This window comes from Chlamydotis macqueenii, chromosome 2 (assembly GCF_036417535.1).
Source record: "Chlamydotis macqueenii isolate bChlMac1 chromosome 2, bChlMac1.mat, whole genome shotgun sequence".
Lineage (NCBI taxonomy): Eukaryota > Metazoa > Chordata > Aves > Otidiformes > Otididae > Chlamydotis > Chlamydotis macqueenii.
The window spans coordinates 6,690,285-6,708,398 of record NC_141557.1 but is presented as its reverse complement, the minus strand read 5'-3'; the positions used below and the strand labels follow the sequence as shown (position 1 = coordinate 6,708,398).

Genomic DNA, 18,114 nt, shown 5'->3' with positions numbered 1-18,114 from the left:
TACAAAATGAAAATAATTTTTGTATGTTTAGCACAAGTTGTATTTCTTATTATGTGTGGCTAGTGTCTCATTTTTCTGAAAGGCCTCTCTTTAACTAACTTACTTTCCAGCTGACCTTTAAAGATTGCAATATGAGTCTGAAAAATCAATTTAAAAAGAAGTGAAATACACTTCTATTATATATTAACGTGTGTCCTTGTAAAGAAAGGCCGTGATCTGGGTATGCAAAGGCTAATAATTGACCAACTTGTGGTGCCATAATATTTGTTCTATTTATTTTCTTTGTAGAAAGCATGCAAATAGTTTGGAGGGACACTAAAAAAATCTGCAGAATACTCATACCAAGTTTAACTAGGCACATTTTAAAATGTTGAGCAATGATTATCAATGTTGATCACCAAGGGCTCCAAAACTCTTCTGTATAACAAAAGGGAAAATGTAGATTTTATAGGTTAATTGTAATGCATGAAAAATAGGTTTACTTTGGGTCGCTGTAAGACTACAAAAAAAAAGCTGAAGATCTAATGTGATAAAGGCACATGAAAAGACTGGTTTGTGGTTTTGTGTTACTCACGAGAGACAAGTTCAGCATTTGATTTCAGGAAGTTTCTGAGGGCTCCACGAGGCGCTCAGCATTTACACAACTGTGTCTGCAAACCACTATAAAACTGAAGCTTAACTGTGACATTTGACTCGGAGGAGAAGCTCTCAGTGACTTGCAGTGTTTTGGGGGCACAAGGAGGACAATGCATTCCTGTGTCAATACTAGTGGCAGAGGGCATGTAGCCTGGGACTTTCATGTCCAGTGCCACCTCAGAACTGATTTGGCCTCCACCCTTGTTTGCCTTCCTTAACTTTTGTACTTTTTTTATAATTCACTGATTGTACTCCTTTTCCTCCAGCTAGAATTGCCTTGTGCCCTGGATATATTTAACTTCCACAGATTTCATACTACAGGACTATTTCTTCCCTAAAATTACAAAAAGATTTACTCTCATTACAGTAGTCTTTGCTGGGCTAATTGATATTTGGTTGTGAATTCATTTTGAGTTGCTACATTCATGGTTTTGCCATACCTTCTTTGGCTTAATGGTACTTCCAGGAGATGCCAGGACCTCTGAAAGAGTCTCATAATGTTCAGAACTATCTCACAGTCTGTAGGATTATGGTAAATGAGTCACTCTTATCCTTTCCCAGTGAATTTGGGGAGAACTCACCTTTCCTTCTGGGCAAGCACATATTCTGGGAAAACTTCAGAGGACTTGGAGCATTTAAACAGTTTAGCTTCTATGCACATTATTCTAAGGGAATAATGGTCTTTCACTCAAATGAGTAAATTATTTCATTTCAGTTTATAACTCAAAATGAGCTTGATAGATGAGCTAATCTGTGGTGCTTTCAACACAGGCTTTCTAGCTTGAGAGCACCAAGATTTTAGGGTTACATTTTTTTTCTCTGAATAAGAGATAAGCTGGAGGCTGTATTTAAACAATACAATGGTAGGGCAGACTCAGTTGTGGCATCTAGCTGTGAGTCTGACACTAATCTTTAGGAAGTCACACCTTGTTGGGCCTAATTCTGAGATTAATATTTACATTCTGTGTGGGAACATATTCCACCTGTTACTATCCATATCATATTGTATATAATCCCTTTCATTAATATATTGTAGTTGTGGGTTTTTTACCCAGTTTCTCATTGAAAATCCATCCCAGAACTTGCTTGCTCTTATATATAAGAAACTTCTAATTCCTAGACTAAATGTATACATGTCATTTTTTTCCCCACATTTGTTTTTGTATCAACAGTTCAGCTTAATTGATTTGAGTTGGAGCTGAGATCCCTTTCAGAGTCAGGCTGATGCTTTTTTGAAAGAGCTTATGAATCTGTCATTTCGATGCTCCCCAGTTTTCTTCGAGGAGAAAGTACGTTTCCTCCTTCCCCGTGATGCTTTGATACCAGGAGCTTTTTATTTGCTTAGAGCAATTATTCCTTCTTTGGGGAGTTTGTTTTAATTTGGCTTTTGCAACTTGCAATATCTGGTCTCTTGTAGTAGGTATTAAAAAGAAAAATAGCATGTACTACTCATGATCAACTTTGTTAGTAACTGCTTACCTAGAGGATAAATAATGAAGGAGCTTTACTGTGAAAATAATTAATGAGAGACATAATTTTTTACAGATAAAAAAATTGTATCCTTCACTTAACATTACCGCTGAAGCTGTAATTTTTTGTGTGATTCAGTGATAAATATTTGTGTGAACTTTGATATATACTTGTTAGGGTATTGGAGTTTCCTCAGCTTCTCTTTTAGTGCTAATGAGCAGAATGTACTAAAAATATTTTTCCTGAAGTTGCCCTAATTTAATGGGACATCTATGTTCTGGTAGGACTAAGCCTTTTGCTAAGGGATTAGTGTCAGATTCTGAAGACATGAATGGGAAAAGTTGTCCCTTCATCTCCAGACAGCTTAAAATGAAATGTCCGAGTTTCCACTCCCAGGAGTCAAGTCTTGCTACTGAGTTGAATGATAGCAAAACTTAGGGATTTGAAGAATAGTGTAATTGTTAGTTCAAATACCAAAAAGTAAAATCAAGTGCCTAAGAGTGGCATCTGAATAACAAATCTGAATATTCCATAAAATCAAACACATTGTACCAAGTACTTTGCATTTTATTTTGGCAGTGGGATAATATTTGTTTAATATGGATCCTGAAGTCCTGATAAAAACAAAACTTCCGTTATGATAAGATTGCAGAATTAGCCCCAACTTTAGTAATTAATGGCCTGCTTCCAGCAAAAACTACCAACACTTTTTGCTCACTAGAAAATGCAGTTACCTTGGGGCCAATTCTGTATGGAACGCTTGAGACCGCTTTGAGATACATATGCCACATATGCACATATGTTTATGTCTGCATATTAGCAAGTCTATATCTTTACCTTGGCATTGCCTTTAATATAAAATTGGACCTGTTTATGATGATTTTTACATATGGATGGTTCTCCTATATTCTTAATTAGTTACACATTATTTAATCACTCCTGTAGTATATGGTAGTCAAAATACAGATGTGTTACAGTTCTGATTTGGAGTTCCCGGGCACAATATGCTTGCCATTATAATCTCCTAGATATTAAATATCAGTTTAGGTATTCGTAATTCTAATAATTCTGAATAACTGACAATTGTACTGTAAGTTCAGGTAATAGAATAATGCTTGGTAGAGCTTACTACTGTGCACAGTAATAAGCTGATCCACATGATCAGCCTCATGCCATCACAAATAGTGTTGATGAGCAGGAAGAAATTTGACAGGAGAACGACTGCTCACTCTCTCCCTCCTTTCACCCAAGCTGTTGTGGTCCCATAACTGCTTACCGGGACACACTGGAATGGAGCACCAAGACTCCTGGGACTCCTCACTCCATGATCATCTCCCAGTGGAAATGGTCTTGTGTGGACCACAGTAATGCCGGTGCAGAATGAACATATTTCACTCAGCTTAGAGCCTCCCACATTTTTATGTATATCAGAAAACAAAAGAAAATCAATGTATATTTTAAAAGAAGACTGAAAGTTCCAGGTTATACATTTCCTGTCATGTGGAAAGCTTGCAGAAACAGATGCAGAACTGTTTTGCATCTCACCTGATACAGGACTTTGATCTTCTTGTTTTGATCTCTCTCACGCTATTCATTCTCATCCAGTATGTAGGTTCTCTTGCTCTCCTACAAATGTTTGCTGATTTTAATCATCTGTCATACAGTAGTACCACTTTTTCACACTAGGAGGTCTGCTTTGTTACAGGATTTTAGTAGTTCATCACAGTAAACATTGCCAGATCTAGCTGCTCTGTGAAGGGAAGGGCACTGGAAAGGAGGAGCAGACATGGCCCTTTGCTTGGCCTCAGTGCAATCATGTCACCACATGCAAGTGTCCTGTATTAGTGGTGCTAAGGGGATACTACAGTCCTTTCAGACATTTAACTTTCCACCAGTTCTCCTGCTAAGTAAAGACCTGATGATCTTTGTCTCTAAATTATGGCTCAAGCACATGCCCCCTTCTTGAGCTTGCTGTTAGTCTGTAGGTGGGGAGCTCTTAGGGCTGGCATCAGGACGTTTTCGGACTTTGTTATTACTCTTTACATGCTATTTTACAAAATTGTTACCCAGAAGCCCACTTTCTTTCAGTCTGGTTGGCAGCTGTCTGTCACATATTCCAGCTAAGAGAGCTTTCTGCATTGATTCTTGGCCAATTTTCTCGCCAGCACCTGACCCTGTTGCTCACCACTGGAAATGTGACTTCCTTGGCCTGTGGAAGTGGATATGACCTTGACATCTGTTCTTTCCGAGCAGATCTTTTGTATCTCATCCCTTCATGATTCCTGAAGGCAATTACACTCTATCAATACTTTGTATTGTCTTCCACACTTTCCCAGCACTTTGTGTGAGCTTCTGACCATGTCTCCTCATTCACTAAAACCAAGTATTCCAGATGGTAGCTTCTGTCTGTTTGACTCTGCAAACTGACTGCTGAATAAGGAGTAAATAGCACAAATGGGGAAGTCAATTTGACTTAAAGTAACATAAATTCAAGACTCTTGTTCTCTGTGCTCTCCCTGCAGTGCTAAATACCCAGAGACCTGGGAAGACTGACTGCTTTCTGTTGAAGAGAACTAAGCTGGCCCAAAATGGGGACCTATCAGTTACCAGTTACGAAGGTAAGAACTGTTCTTTTAAAATGTTGGTTTTCTTTTCATTTTATGGGAGACATTCAGTAGAAAATATTCTGATTGCATGGGCAGTATACCTCCGAGGATTCATGTTAACTGAACCACATGCCTTTCCTATGTTATTTCATGCCCTACCTAGGAACATTATAAGTATAATCTCTTCATCAGAGACATAAAACAATCAAGTAATGATTTTTTTTGTTATGTCTTCTATCTTCAACACCTAGGATTTCTTCTTGAGCCACTCCTTTTCTTTAACTCGCTTTTTATGCTATATGTGTCTACTGAGCTTATACACATCTCTCTAGTGCTAGCTTTTCATTTTTCATTTAAGACTCTGAAGTCGTCAACATTTTAATGGAAAAAAAAATTAATAATCTCAATGAAGCTACACTGAATCGCACTAACTAGCATTTGTTGGGAGCTCTTTGGATCCGGGGGGGTGGGGGGGGTGCACCTTTATGTTCTACGGTCATCTCTTGACATTTGTTGCTTTTAAAACTCTTCTGATAAGATTTTAGACCATCACCTTAAGAAAAAGATGCAGTTATTTTGCGATATTTCAAAACAAAAGTTCTTCCTGACGTGAAATTATATTACCATAAATCTTCCCTTACTGTCATTTTGACCATTTTCTAACACTTGTAGAGATTTAACACTATTCTCCTAGCATTAGAATCTGAGACTGAGTTGAAAAATGAAATGTGTTAAATTTGCACTTACTACCTTATAAATACATACTTCTTTTGGAATTCCGTTGTTGCTATGGTAATATGGAATCTGCAGTCTTCAACAGGATATATCCATTGCTATTCATGTGTCAGAATGATTTGCTAATAATTATGACCCTTGCTACCTTCAGCATTATACACCTCAGTGAAGGTGTGTGAAGAGTGTTCCTCCTTGTATCGCTCCTTTTCTGCTGAAAACAGTAGACATATAGTAGGACCTTGTGTTTGTCTCTTCCTATGGCAGTGGTTTGCTGATGGGACTTGAAAAGTCTGAGGAGCAACTTCAGTTTTGTTTGCAGAGAGCCCAAGCACACAGGGAAGTCAGGATCTAACATTTCCATCCTCTCAGTGCAGGTCCAGGATGCAGGCCTCACATGGCTTTCTTGTCTTAAGGCCAACTGGTACAGCAAGGCTTGGAGTAAAAGTCTTATCTCTGAGACAGAGCAACCATTTCCAGCTTCCTACTGCGAATGATCCCTGACCAGTGTTAATTCCTGAACCATGCCTTGGCAGTGTCTTGGAGAGTGGGAGTTAGCCTGAGCCAAAACTCTGCAGAGTATTCTGGGACACCTTGCCACCAATACTTTGCAGCATAATAAATCTGAAGTTACACATGCAAAAATCTGTTTCTTTGACATCTTATAGACCATCCTGGAATTGACTGCTTATGATTGCTTTTGGAAACCTCACCTTTTTTTTCCACAGCTGCATCACCAAGCAGTAACAGCCTGACGTTTTGGGGCAGTCTCACCCACTTTGTTCCAGAAGAAAAGTGTTGTTACTGCCTACTGTACTGTCTGAGACCAAACACACTCTATGCCAAGGAATAAATTCTGAGATTATCGCACAGAGAAGGCTCACAGAAAGTGCATTTGTAATTCTCCAGCTCTCTGGATTCTTCCCAGTTCACTGAGAAGAACGTGGAAGTATTTTCAGATTTTTAATGCTGAAAACAGTTTTTGTTCTTGTGCCCACACATATCTGGTAGAACTATGCCTCTGCCTCCTTTAAGTGCTCTTTTAGCTAACGTAATATACTGCATTATGCATACTGCATAATGAAAAAGAACATGAAAAGCAGACTCCTCTTGAAGCCTATTTGTACTTCTCTGTGTTAATTTGCAGGACTGACAAAAATCACACTATATGGGAAATGAGTATCTTTCGCATATAATTTGCTATATTACATTTTGACTGAGGTTATCTGTCTAACTTGTAGGCCTATATATGCAAATCAAAAAGCACCAAGTATTGTGTTTGCCTAACAGCCAGAAAATCTGAATCACAATCAGTAGAAAATACAAGAGAAATTTTCCTGTATCAGTAAGGAGAAAATTAGCTGCTTTAAAGGACTTTGTCCATTTCTTCTGTAATTCTTCAGTACTAAGAAAATGTGAGACTGAACAGCATCATTCCAGTTAATGGAATTTTTTTTTTGTATCTAGAAACCAATATTTAAAAAAAAAAAAAAGATATTATTTATCTTAGAAGGTACTTTGATCATTGGAAAGCTCCTGGCTCTTGGAACGACCAGAAGTTGTGTGACCTGGAAAAAATCAGCTTCGAGGTGATTAATCAAGCTGTCGTGGTTCAAAAAATAAAATGTGTTTTTCATGTTTGTACCTAATCAGGTCTCCAGACACTAACTTTCTATGCAGAGATGACACTGAGATTATTATTCTTAGATTACTCTTACACTATAGTAATGCAAATGAGAATCTGAACTTACCATCACAGTGTTGTCACTAACATGAACCATGCAATGAGGTTCAGGTCACATCATCATGCACCCATCTGATTTACTGTGGTTGCATCTGTTCTTGCGGTGTCAGTACTACGGAGTATGCAGGCAACTGCGGGAGGATGATGACCGGAGCCGTGAAGATGGGAGATAACGAAGCAAGCACTGCAGCTGGCAAAATGAGAAGCCTCCTGCCAATCCTTGCACCAGTGCCCATGCCAACCATGCTATGGCACTCAGCATATCAAACTAATCTGTTGCATGGGCCTACTCATTTCAAATGAAGTCTTCTGAAGCTTTTTGATACCCAAGATCAATTGTCAAGCTGCACAAGATCTGCAACTGAGACACTTTTAGGAAAGAAAACTCAAAAATCCGCCCCTGCCTTTGGTCGCTTGGAAAGAAATTAGCAGTCAGATTAAATTAGAGAAACAGCTTAGAAAGTTCCTATGAAACTGCTTCTCTCTTACTTCCTCTCCTCTCTGTTATGGTCCGGATGAGAAGACATCTCGCTGACTCAGTGGATGAATCAGTGCAGTGGTGCTTGAGTGACCAGCACACCAGCAGAAATGGTGTGAGCAAGAGGGAGACAGCTGTAGGGCAGAATGGCTCAACTGCAGCACAGAGCTTTAAAACACCATTGTGTGCTGCTGGGCTTCAGGTGATGAGAGAGGATTTATGTCAGTGTACCAGAAGGCATCTGACAGCCTGGAGAGAAAGCGCAGCGACCTGGCCACACAACTTCTTTTCTTCAGCGTAAACATTAGTCAGTCTTTGCTGCTACTAAGTTCCTGAGGACCTTCTGGGGATCAGAGGTTCCTCTTTCATTAACCTCATTATCTCACCTTACTTCAGCCACTTAGGCTTTCCTGGCAGGCTTGTAATTTCCCCTGCAAATTTCCCCACGGAAGACCATTTCAATTGCAGTTTTGCTGCAAACAATGCAATTTAGCTGTCTACAGATATTTCCTTGTGTTGACTATATCCTACCCGACTTGAAAACTGCTCCTACACTGTGCTGAGTGTCGATGCGTAGCAGGTGAGAGCGTGAGTATGGGCAGACACATGTAGGGGTGTGTGTCCTCACTGGCCTCTACAGAAAAGACTTGTGCAGGGACTGCTGCATCCTGATACTGCATCGTGCTAATTACATTGCACTGTTGATTAAGTTAAGGAGCCCTGCGCAGCAGGGTCGAATTCAATCTAATAAATATGTTGAACAGAAACGGAACAATTCACTTATGCATGCTCAGGAAAGTGAGGGGCAAACTGCAGAACAGAGAAAGTTGGAGAACAAAAATGGAAGGTGAGAAAAAGAGGTGGAATATGAAGCAGAGCAGAAAGGGACAGGTGGAAGAGAAACTGTGGACACCAACATTGACAAAAGTTAACATAAGAATTAAATAAAGAGAAAATTAGCTGTGAGGAAGCATAGTAGGTGCTGGGATACTGGATACCAGTAACAACGACATGTTCTTCGGCATCCAGATTCCAAAATACATTGATTTTCAAGGATTTGCCTTGAAACATTTTTAAAAGGTTTGAGAGTCCCAAGTAAGAATGTATGTATACACATACGTAAGAAATGATGTGGTTGATCTGAGAAATTACTCTGTTTATCCTGGTGTAAGATAGGCATTATTTATAGCGGGAAATTCAGTCAACGAAAATGGGACTTCTGCAGGTTTTAGCGGCTGCAAAATACTTAGAGAATGCATGTGTGAAAAATGTACAAGAAGTGCTCACAGTAAGATTAATATATGTAGTCTGAAGTGAAAGAACAGTAGTTATTTTCATAGATTGTTTTTTTTCTGTAGTAAAACATGTAAGTGCTTGGCAATATTACTAACAACAAGCTTTAAAGCATTAGCAAAAAAATGCTGGTTTTAATAAAGATTTTAAAATCATCAGCAACTCACATAATTCTCCCCATGCACCACTTTTTTTTTAGACACACTTTTTCAGTTAAATTTAAATTATTTTAAAAATCTCTCTATATTGCATGTGAAATTTCAGCACAAAAGTTAGCTGGTAACATATTATTTTACTTACAGCAACTACAATTGATACAACCAAGGCTCAAAGCAAAATTTTATGACTCTTTTATAAATTTAGGAATGTACTCTGGGAATTTATTATGGAAAAATTGACTCAACCTGTATTTGAGGAATAACTAGGGCAAGTCTAGTGATGGAGTGTGGTCCAAAATGCACATGCTACTTCTGCTGAGTTACAGGTATGACTTGGTGATGGTATTAGGGAGAGGCAAAATTAGGCTGGTGTGTTTTGAGATCCTCTTCTGCTGCCTCTCGCCCCCCCCCCACCCCCAGCCCCGAGGGTGCACGAAACCTCTAAGTACTTAGGGTGATATTCTCAAAAGTATTTTGGTACCCATTTGTCCGTGAAATTGGTAATTTAGATGCTTACGTGCTTCTGAAAACATGGTTGTTAGTAGTCAAATTAACAGGATTTAATGTGGAAAAAATAATTTCATCTCTCCTTAAAAGTATTTACGATGTTGCTTGTTCATATGATGGCTGCATTTGTCCCTGAAAGATAAAAAAAAAAAAGGAGGATAAAAATATGATGCGTTACTGTCTGAAATAATTGGTGATTCCTTTATTTTATAGTAGGGTCTTCTTAACACTTGATGTTATGGTGAGTCAAACTCCTGAAGCGTAGCAGCTGTAGGAGGATTTTGGCTTTGTTTTTTTTTGTTGTGTTTTTGTTTTTGGTTTTTTTTAATGTGTCTCTAATCCTCAGAGCTGCAATGAAAAATTTAAAAATATGCCTGAGGATCAAAGGTCGTATTTGGGATCTTAGAGGATCAAAGGCAAAAAAAATAAGAATAACCCCACATTGTGGTATTATTAAAGTTATAAATATGCTTTAGGCAATATCATGATGGGGAGAGAGGCTGATTCATGGGGGTTTTTTTTAGATTTGGGAGTTGGGCCATAGTGCCTTTTTGTTAGTTCCTAAAACTTATTTTACATTATCCACCATTATTCATTTAAATAATCTACACGAAGAAATTGAGTTAATTTAGATTTAAAATAGTAAATGTGGAAAATAAAGGATAATATTGTAGGAAACAATTCTGCATAAATAATGGAATTGGTTATATATGTGGTAGATTTTATTCCACCTCTAATTTTTGTTAATTTAATAAAGGACAGCCAGGAGATCTGCTTGCTTACAGTGCCTAGTGCTAAAATCATAGAATCATAGAAAATCCTTCTACAGAAATCCTACCTTTTTCCCCTTATTTTTTAACTTTCAACACCACGCTGGCAATTAAAAATGTTGTGACACTTTTTTGATACAAATGCTTATTAGTAATTTTCTCACTTCTTGATTCCAGGAGTCAGCCATTCCCATCTCCCTTGGCAGAGGAGTTTATATAAATGTTGGGGGAAAGCGTGTGACAGACCCCACTCCTTTTTTTGGGGGGGGGACTCCCGGGCTGCCCCAGGCACCGTTTACTGCCTGGGGGCATTGTTTGTCTGTGCCGTTACTATCCCGTTCTGATCCAGTGACAATGTTGTTAACCCCTGTGGTCTCATTTCTGGATCTGTTTCATTCCATGATGCCCTGTAGGAACCTATAGGACAGTTATAGATAACATTAAAAAGGAGGGTTCATATTTTTATTTGATTCTGTATAGTTTTACAGAAGTGACTACAGGCTTTATACCTGACCTAGCTTTGCATCTGTTCAATCCTGAGACTTCCATAAGAAGGGAAATAAACCTGAATTCTTCTACTTCTTGAAGACAGCCATTGCAATCCTGTATTTTTTCAGAAGATAAGATTTTAGTGGAAAACGCTTCCCCTTCTCCCCTCGATGCTGACAAATTATTGTTTTATAGACTCCTGTAAGATCTGATAGAGGTAATTACGGTGTGGACTCCATGAATACCTATATGCACAGCTTGGACCGCAGTGAAAATTTGTGTTTGGATGGCGTGATCAAAGGTCAGTGGCTGTACAGGCTCGGTCTAATTGCCAAATTCAGACAGTGTAAAACGCTGCAGAGATTGTCAAGGGAAGAAGAGTCACTTCGAAACCAAAACCTCCTATTTTGATCCAGAATGTATGTTTCTATGTGGATGAAAACCACCTGCTGTTGTAAGGCAGACATCTCTCTCTGCTGTCCAAAAACCTCAGCCCCGAGAGCCTGCCCGGCAGCAGGGGTGGCACTGGCACGGCTCCGCTCTGTAGCTGCAACCCAGCGCCCTCCCAAGCACCAGCAACCGGCTCCGCCACAGGTGAAGTGGATTTTGAAAGCTTTTCATTTCCCGACCCTCTCGAACGCCAAAATCGTTTGCCCGCGGGGTGTGATCTGCCTCTTTTCGCTCGGCTGAATTTCTGCTCGCCTTTGAAGGCTTGTTGCAGGGTGGGAGCGGAAAAACCTGCGCTCCAGAGCGGCGTGGGGCCCTCCCGGGCTTGGCAGCGGTTCCCCGGCCGCCGGAGGGAAGGCAGCCCGCAGGTTTTGCCCGGCCGGAGGGAGCCAGGCGGGGGCTGCGGGCAGCCTTTGCGCGTTTTTGGCAAGGTGAAACTCCGTTTTTTCGCCTCCCCCCCTCCCCACATCTTGGGGGATGCGGGCACAGCCCCAGCTCCCACCCTCTCGCCCCCCTCCCAAGAGGGGCCGGCAGGACGGCCCGGGGCAGGCGGAGGGCTGCGGAGCTCGGCGCGGGGAAAAGTTGTGTTTCGCTCGGTTTGCACTTCCTGGGGAGCCGGCGGGGCTCTGGGCAGCGCCCGGGCACCTCCTCCCTCCCCGGCCGAGCTCCCCGCGGGGCGTGGAGCCGGCCCACGCGGGACACCCGCGCTCGTGCTCCGCGGCCGCCGCTCTGCCAGGAGCTCGCCCGAGCGCCTTCCCCCTTTTCGGGTTTTTGTGGCGTTTGGGTGTTTTTTTTTTCTTTTTTTTTTGTTTTTTTTTTTTTTTGTTTGTTTCTTCTCTCGGAGAGAGTGCTGCCGGGCTGGGCGAGGGGAAGGAAACTTTCTCACCCCCCCAGGATGCTCCGGATATTTTTGAAAGGGCGGAAGAGTCAGAAAACGAACAGCGTTTGTAAGGGCATCTCATGCGCTTGAGAAGTTCCCCCCTGACACCTCGCCGCTGGGATTAAAGGCCGGAGCTGGAGAAACTCCTCCCCTTCCCTCTGCTTCTCCTATCCTCCCCCCACCCCTATTTCCTAAGGCCATTAAAAAAAAAAAAAAAAAAAAAAAAAAAAGGAAAAAGAAAATAAGGAGCCTGGAGTAACTGCGGCCGGTGGGACAGTGAGGTTAGAAGAGGAGCCTTCCTCTCCAGATCCATCGCTCAGCACCACGCCTGGGTGAAGGGATGGGAAGCACTGCCATGGACAAGAAGAAAGATGCCTCCAGCAGCAACAGCAGCAGGAAAAGCTCCAGCCAGAAGAAACTCATGTTGCGAGTGCACATCCCCGTAAGTGACTCCTTGCTCTTCCTCCCCGTCAGCAGCTGGTGTGGCTTGGGCACTGGGGCATGTTTTGCTCTAACATGCAGTGCAGCGAAAAGCAGGGAGAGGTTTTTCCTGCAACTGAGGTGTGGATTTGGGGGGATACTGGGCTGGGGTGCAGCCCATGCAACAGGCAAGTCACCACATCTTGGGTGGGTTGGAGGGGCCTGATCTCTGCCCCCCATGCAGTGCTGGGAGCTTGGGGTGTAGTGGTTGTGGGACAGAGGAGTGAGGGTAAGTTCACTGCACCACTGCTCTGCTGTCCTGGGCTGTGGGTTTGCCTCATCCAGGTCACACGCAGGCTCACAGTATGGTTTAGCGAATGGTCTGTTCACCCCCAAATGCTGACCTCGACATCCCCAGGTTTGGCTCTGGGAACTGTCCGTGCCTTGAGGCTGAATCAGAGTGTTTTAATCTGACTCATCCCTCTCTCAAGACTAATCCATATCTGAATTTCCCAGGGCTGAGGAAGCCAGAGCTTGCTCAGATTGGGACACAAGCAGTCTGTTTGTTGCCGAAAGAGCAGCAACAGTTGCATGGCTATGGTGGAGCAGACTCACGAGCCGTGCAGTCTGTTCACTGACTCCGTTCTGTTTTGTATATCCACACTGTAAAGAAACATGCAAGAAACTATATTATACAGATACAGAATAACTTCAGACCAAAAGTTTCTCTCTATTCCCAGTGAGCACTAAAAGGCTGGCTGGCTCTGTTTTCAGTTTACATGCCTTTCAAAACTTTGATTATTGTTTTTCTTTACTATTAGGATGTTTTTATTATCTGTGTAAATACTTAGTTTTTTATTCTCAGTCCTGATGTGCTTTTGGTTTCAGTGCTTCTGGCAAGAAATGGCAGAATCACTCTATCTTTTTCTGTGCGATCTGTTTTGTTGTTTTGGGATTGGTTTTTTTTAAAATCTCATTATATAAAAGTGGGAAACAGTCCTACACGTGTCTCTGCCGGGCCACTAGGGAGCAAAAAGATATTTCTGGTTCTAAGTTTTTCCTTTGTTTTAGGGAAGAATAAGAAGTCAAAGCAAATTTATTAGGTGTCTTGAGTGTGTGGAATAAAATGGAGGAGAAATACATGGCTCTTCTGCAGATTTCATTTTTCTCCGGAGAGGAATGCAAGCCCAGGAGCCTAAGCCAAACTTCTGGAGCTCTGAGTGCGTTCCGTTCTAGGAGAAAAGGGTCTGTTTCTGCTAGCATGGGTGTTGCCTATGCATTTGTGACTGGAGTTTTAGGCAATAATCTTTGCCATGTTACCAGTAGTACTTCACAATAGGGATGTAAAATACTGAGAAAATCAAATGTACCACACAAAGCGCGACTCACCCTGTGCAGCATATTCCTTTCCACCCTGCCTGCTGCATTGTCTCTGCCATCTCTTTCCATAGCCCCCACCTCTGACTCAGTCTAGCCGGGGACCTCTGTGCAGCTGGATCTCTTGTTGTGAAGCTAAGGTGGAAAAAGTGCCCAAGTAACTTGTTCACACTTAAGAATTATGGACAGATAAAGGCTAATGCTTTCTCCTAATTGCCTCCCTAAGACTGTAGACAGCCTTTCTTCGTGACTGTTGCCTTAGTTCTCTCTTAGATGGAACATCGTTAGTAGTGGGCTGTAATTTTTCATCTTAATTAATCTCTTGGCTTCTTTGCTATGCAGTTTGTCACCTTGGTAGTAGTAGTTACTCAGACACAAACCTGCGAATGCCTAATATTGCACTGAAGTCGACATGGGTTTTATTGTTCACCCAGCTGGAAGCAATTCAAGATTTGGTAATGAGATAACACCTTCCATCCCTCCTTTCCATCCCCAAAATATGATCCTTCTGTTCCGTTCTGCATCATTCTAGCATTCCTGAAATGGACTACTGGACTTAGGGTCTTTCAGGCTGTACTCACATTTTTGTTGGTTTTCTGTTATCTAGTAGAGTTTAAATATGACTGTGCTATAAGAAAGAACATTTTTCTCATTCTCCTCATTTGAGAGTGGAATCTGCATTTGAAAAGATCCATTTAGACTGTTTTTTTTTTTCTCTTTCATAACGTTTTCTTGGCTGTTGTTTTGAAGCATCATTCCTATTATTTCAGTGGCGCCTGTCAGTGTAGCTGTAGTTGTCAAGGGAGCTTTCACCAGACAGTAATTTTTATTTTGTTCATCCTCTTCTTTGTTTTGCTGTGAGATCATGTTTATTGCTGAGACATGTAATTCTTGCTCATTGAGATCTTCAAATTAGGAACAAGAGAAGGACTAACAAGGTCTGAGTAGGAGGGGAGAGAGGAGTCAATTCTGGAAGAGAAAGCAGTGGGACAGAAAGGTACTATTGTGATGCAGGCTACTCTAAAACATATTTATTAGTCACATAGAAATGCTAACTGAAAAAGTAAGAAGGACAAATATTGTGCAAAAGAAAAGAATAATGCAAAATACGCTGCAATTAGGTTAAAGGACTATGGAATAATAGGCATGTCTGAAAAAAAAATTGTATGCTTTTCTTCCCTCTCCCATATATTTTTATTTTTTTGGGTTTGCTTGTGACAGTGGGAAAAATGGATCAATTTAAGAAAGCTGGTTTTGTGTCTTGCAACACTCCAGGGCATTTATCAGGTACATCTTTCTCAAGTAAGAACAAGACATGATACAAAAAGTCTGGAAACGCTATTTTCACCTTCTTTCTGTGCTCAGTCTCCTTCAGTACAAGTGGGTGTTCCTTGCTTCTGGAAGCAGTAGTAGACCACCAAGTTCCTGCCAGCTGGGTTTCCTAGCGGCTCTGCATTTGTCGTTCAGTAGCCAAGAGTAAAGTGGGGGCCACTGTATTCTGTTAGCAGGGCAGGGAAGTATTTGCTACATTGCTGGACTGATTGAACAACTTCTTGTTTGTTGTTTTCTTTGCAAATACACAACTGACTAAAACACTAGTTACTTAGGTGGACCATAAAGCTTTTGTAAAGTAGAGGTCATAGTAACCTCCGTCAGTAGTATGTTCTGAAGTCTTGAAATTAGAGATGCGTAAATGGAAATTTCTGGTCCAAACATCCCTGCAAGCTGCTACAGATTTGGATAGAAATCTTTGCTCTCTAGATGGATCACTTCTGCAATATGAAGACATTAGCGTTATAGAATTCCATTTTAAGCCATTAGAAGATAATGCTTGCGCATTGCCTTGAGCGTTTTTAAAACTCTGTTCTAAGATGGGATGCAATTGCCTGCTGAGTAGGAGCTCACAGCGGTGAGATCAGTATGTTCTTTTGTCATCTTGCAAAATCGATCGGTTCTAAAGTTAACCTTACCATTGTAATTCCATGTTGCTACAAAAAGAGGAGAGATTCTACTCTTGCTTACTTTGAATTTCAACTGGGATAGTTCAGGCAGTGCCAGCAAAGTTACATTATTTACACTAGCGCAACCAAGGGCAGAGCCTGTCTCAAGAGCTTCACCATGGCAAGAGCCAAACACCTGCTGCTCCCAGGAGGTGGGAACTGCAGAACCTTGGTACTTCCTTGGATTTTTCCCAAATGCATCACAAGGTGACTTTTTGTTTGGAAGAACAAAGAGTTTTTTTTCACAATAAGGACAAAAATAACATCTACAAATGAATATAAAAACATCTTTCAGTTCAGTGAAGTGTCTGTTGCCTCTGATACTTCAGCTTTGACAGCAGAGTTGATGCACTGGAAGGATGCTCTTGGAGATCATGACCCTTTATTTTCAATGTCACACAAAAAAACAGCTCTGTACACTTTTTCCCATTTCTTTGTCAGCCTCTCTGACTTTGAACAGGCTCCTCAATGTGCAAATTTATTGCTGTTTCCAGGCCTGTTGTTATGTTGGGATGCCAGGCTGAAACATCAGATGGCTTAAATATTTCTAACCCGATAGACGACAATGATGTTCTGACAGCTAGTGTTGGCTCAGGCTCTGCCCCTCCATCGTGCTTTCCACACTTGCAAAGTCATTAATGGCTGCATGCCTAATAAATCACTGTGAAATTATTTTGTTCTGTCACGGTTTTCGCAGGGTGCTTATTGTCTCCCAATCATTGCTGGGTGGGCGGATGAGAACAGCACTTCAGTCTAAGGATCACTTTAGGAAGCTAAATGATGAGGAATAAACTGGTCAGTTCTTTCAAAGGAGATGAGGGAATTGGCTTCTAATGTGATCTAAGAACGAAAAAAAATGTTTTCTTGTGAGAAGGAGGTGGGGGGAGAGGGAGACAGAGGAGACAGAAATGTTTCTTAAAATTAAATCTGCAGCTGTCCTCCCCCTTGCTCTCATAGGGCAGACTCTGAGTTGTCTTGAGCCTCTGTGGCCTTGAAGCTTAAATTTGGATTCCTCCCTGAAGGGCCGATATATAAGGATCTGAAAGGGCAAGAGATATTTGCTCAGGAGCTTTGAGATTGCACTTCACATCTATCTGAAAGAAAAAATAAAGAAAGGATTCATGTTTGCAATCATAATCGCTGCCACAGTAATTAAAGAAGCTCTTAGTCTTTTTGGTTTTAAAGCATAACACAAACTGATCATCAGCTTATTGAAAAGTACTGAGGACTGTGGGCTCAGAGGAGTGTGGATTTCCCTGGAGGAAAAAGTTGTGAATGTGGAAGAAACTTCAAAGAAACGTGGTTGGTGAGACTGTTGGCCTTGTCAAGGTTACTCACACCATGCAGGTACTGGGAATTACTGAAACAGAAGAAAATGTCAGAGATCAGGAGTGAAGTGGAAAGTACTGATCTCCACCTGGGAGGCTCCAGTACCTGTCACAGATCTGCAAGGTTCAACCTATGCCCAGTTTCATCTGGGCACCACATTGCACTCAAGGGAGCTGCTCAGATGTGAATGGAGGCAGAATTTGACACTATTCTGAAGACACTATTCAACAATAATTTTGTTGATAATCTATGGACAGTTATGTGCTGGCTTGGCAGGGCTGATGGGAGTACAAAGGAGCCAAAACTGTGTTCGCGTGGCTGTTGCTAGACCAAATTATGAATGTCCATGTGAGTGAAGTACCACACAGAATTCTCATTCCTTTGAAGAAGAGCTGAGTTTGTATCAGAAGGCATCCCATGCATAGGGAATAACAAAATAGCAGAGTTGGCTACAAGAGAAATGAAGCATCAAGATGACATCAGTAGCAGACAGATGTCACAGAATATGTCTGTCTGGCACAGAAATAACCCCTTTGTGGGCTACATTACCTTAGACTGATCATCGGGCTTTGACAATTAGCCTGCTTTCAGAGCCTGATCTGGTTGCAGAGGATGGCTGTCTCAATTTTCTACTATTGTTTGCACTGTAGATGCGCTGGAGAAAGTGTTATAGCCTAGCAAATAAGGAGACTTATGCATGTCTTCAAAGACAAAAAGAAAAAGCAGGTTGAATGTATCTTGAATGGAGTACATTTTTTCTCCTGGAAAGGAGAATTTA

At 41.3% G+C, this 18,114-nt stretch overlaps 1 protein-coding gene across 1 annotated transcript in view; it reads left to right on the top strand.

The window, feature by feature from the left end:
* Nucleotides 1-12,085: 12,085 nt before the first annotated feature.
* Nucleotides 12,086-18,114, top strand: part of PRKAG2 (protein kinase AMP-activated non-catalytic subunit gamma 2) — a 221,023-nt gene continuing 214,994 nt past the window's right edge. Inside the window, exon 1 of the mRNA XM_086741804.1 lies at nucleotides 12,086-12,652. Coding sequence (XP_086597930.1) covers nucleotides 12,551-12,652 — 102 coding nt within the window. The 5' untranslated portion in view covers nucleotides 12,086-12,550. The remainder of the gene's footprint in view (nucleotides 12,653-18,114) is intronic.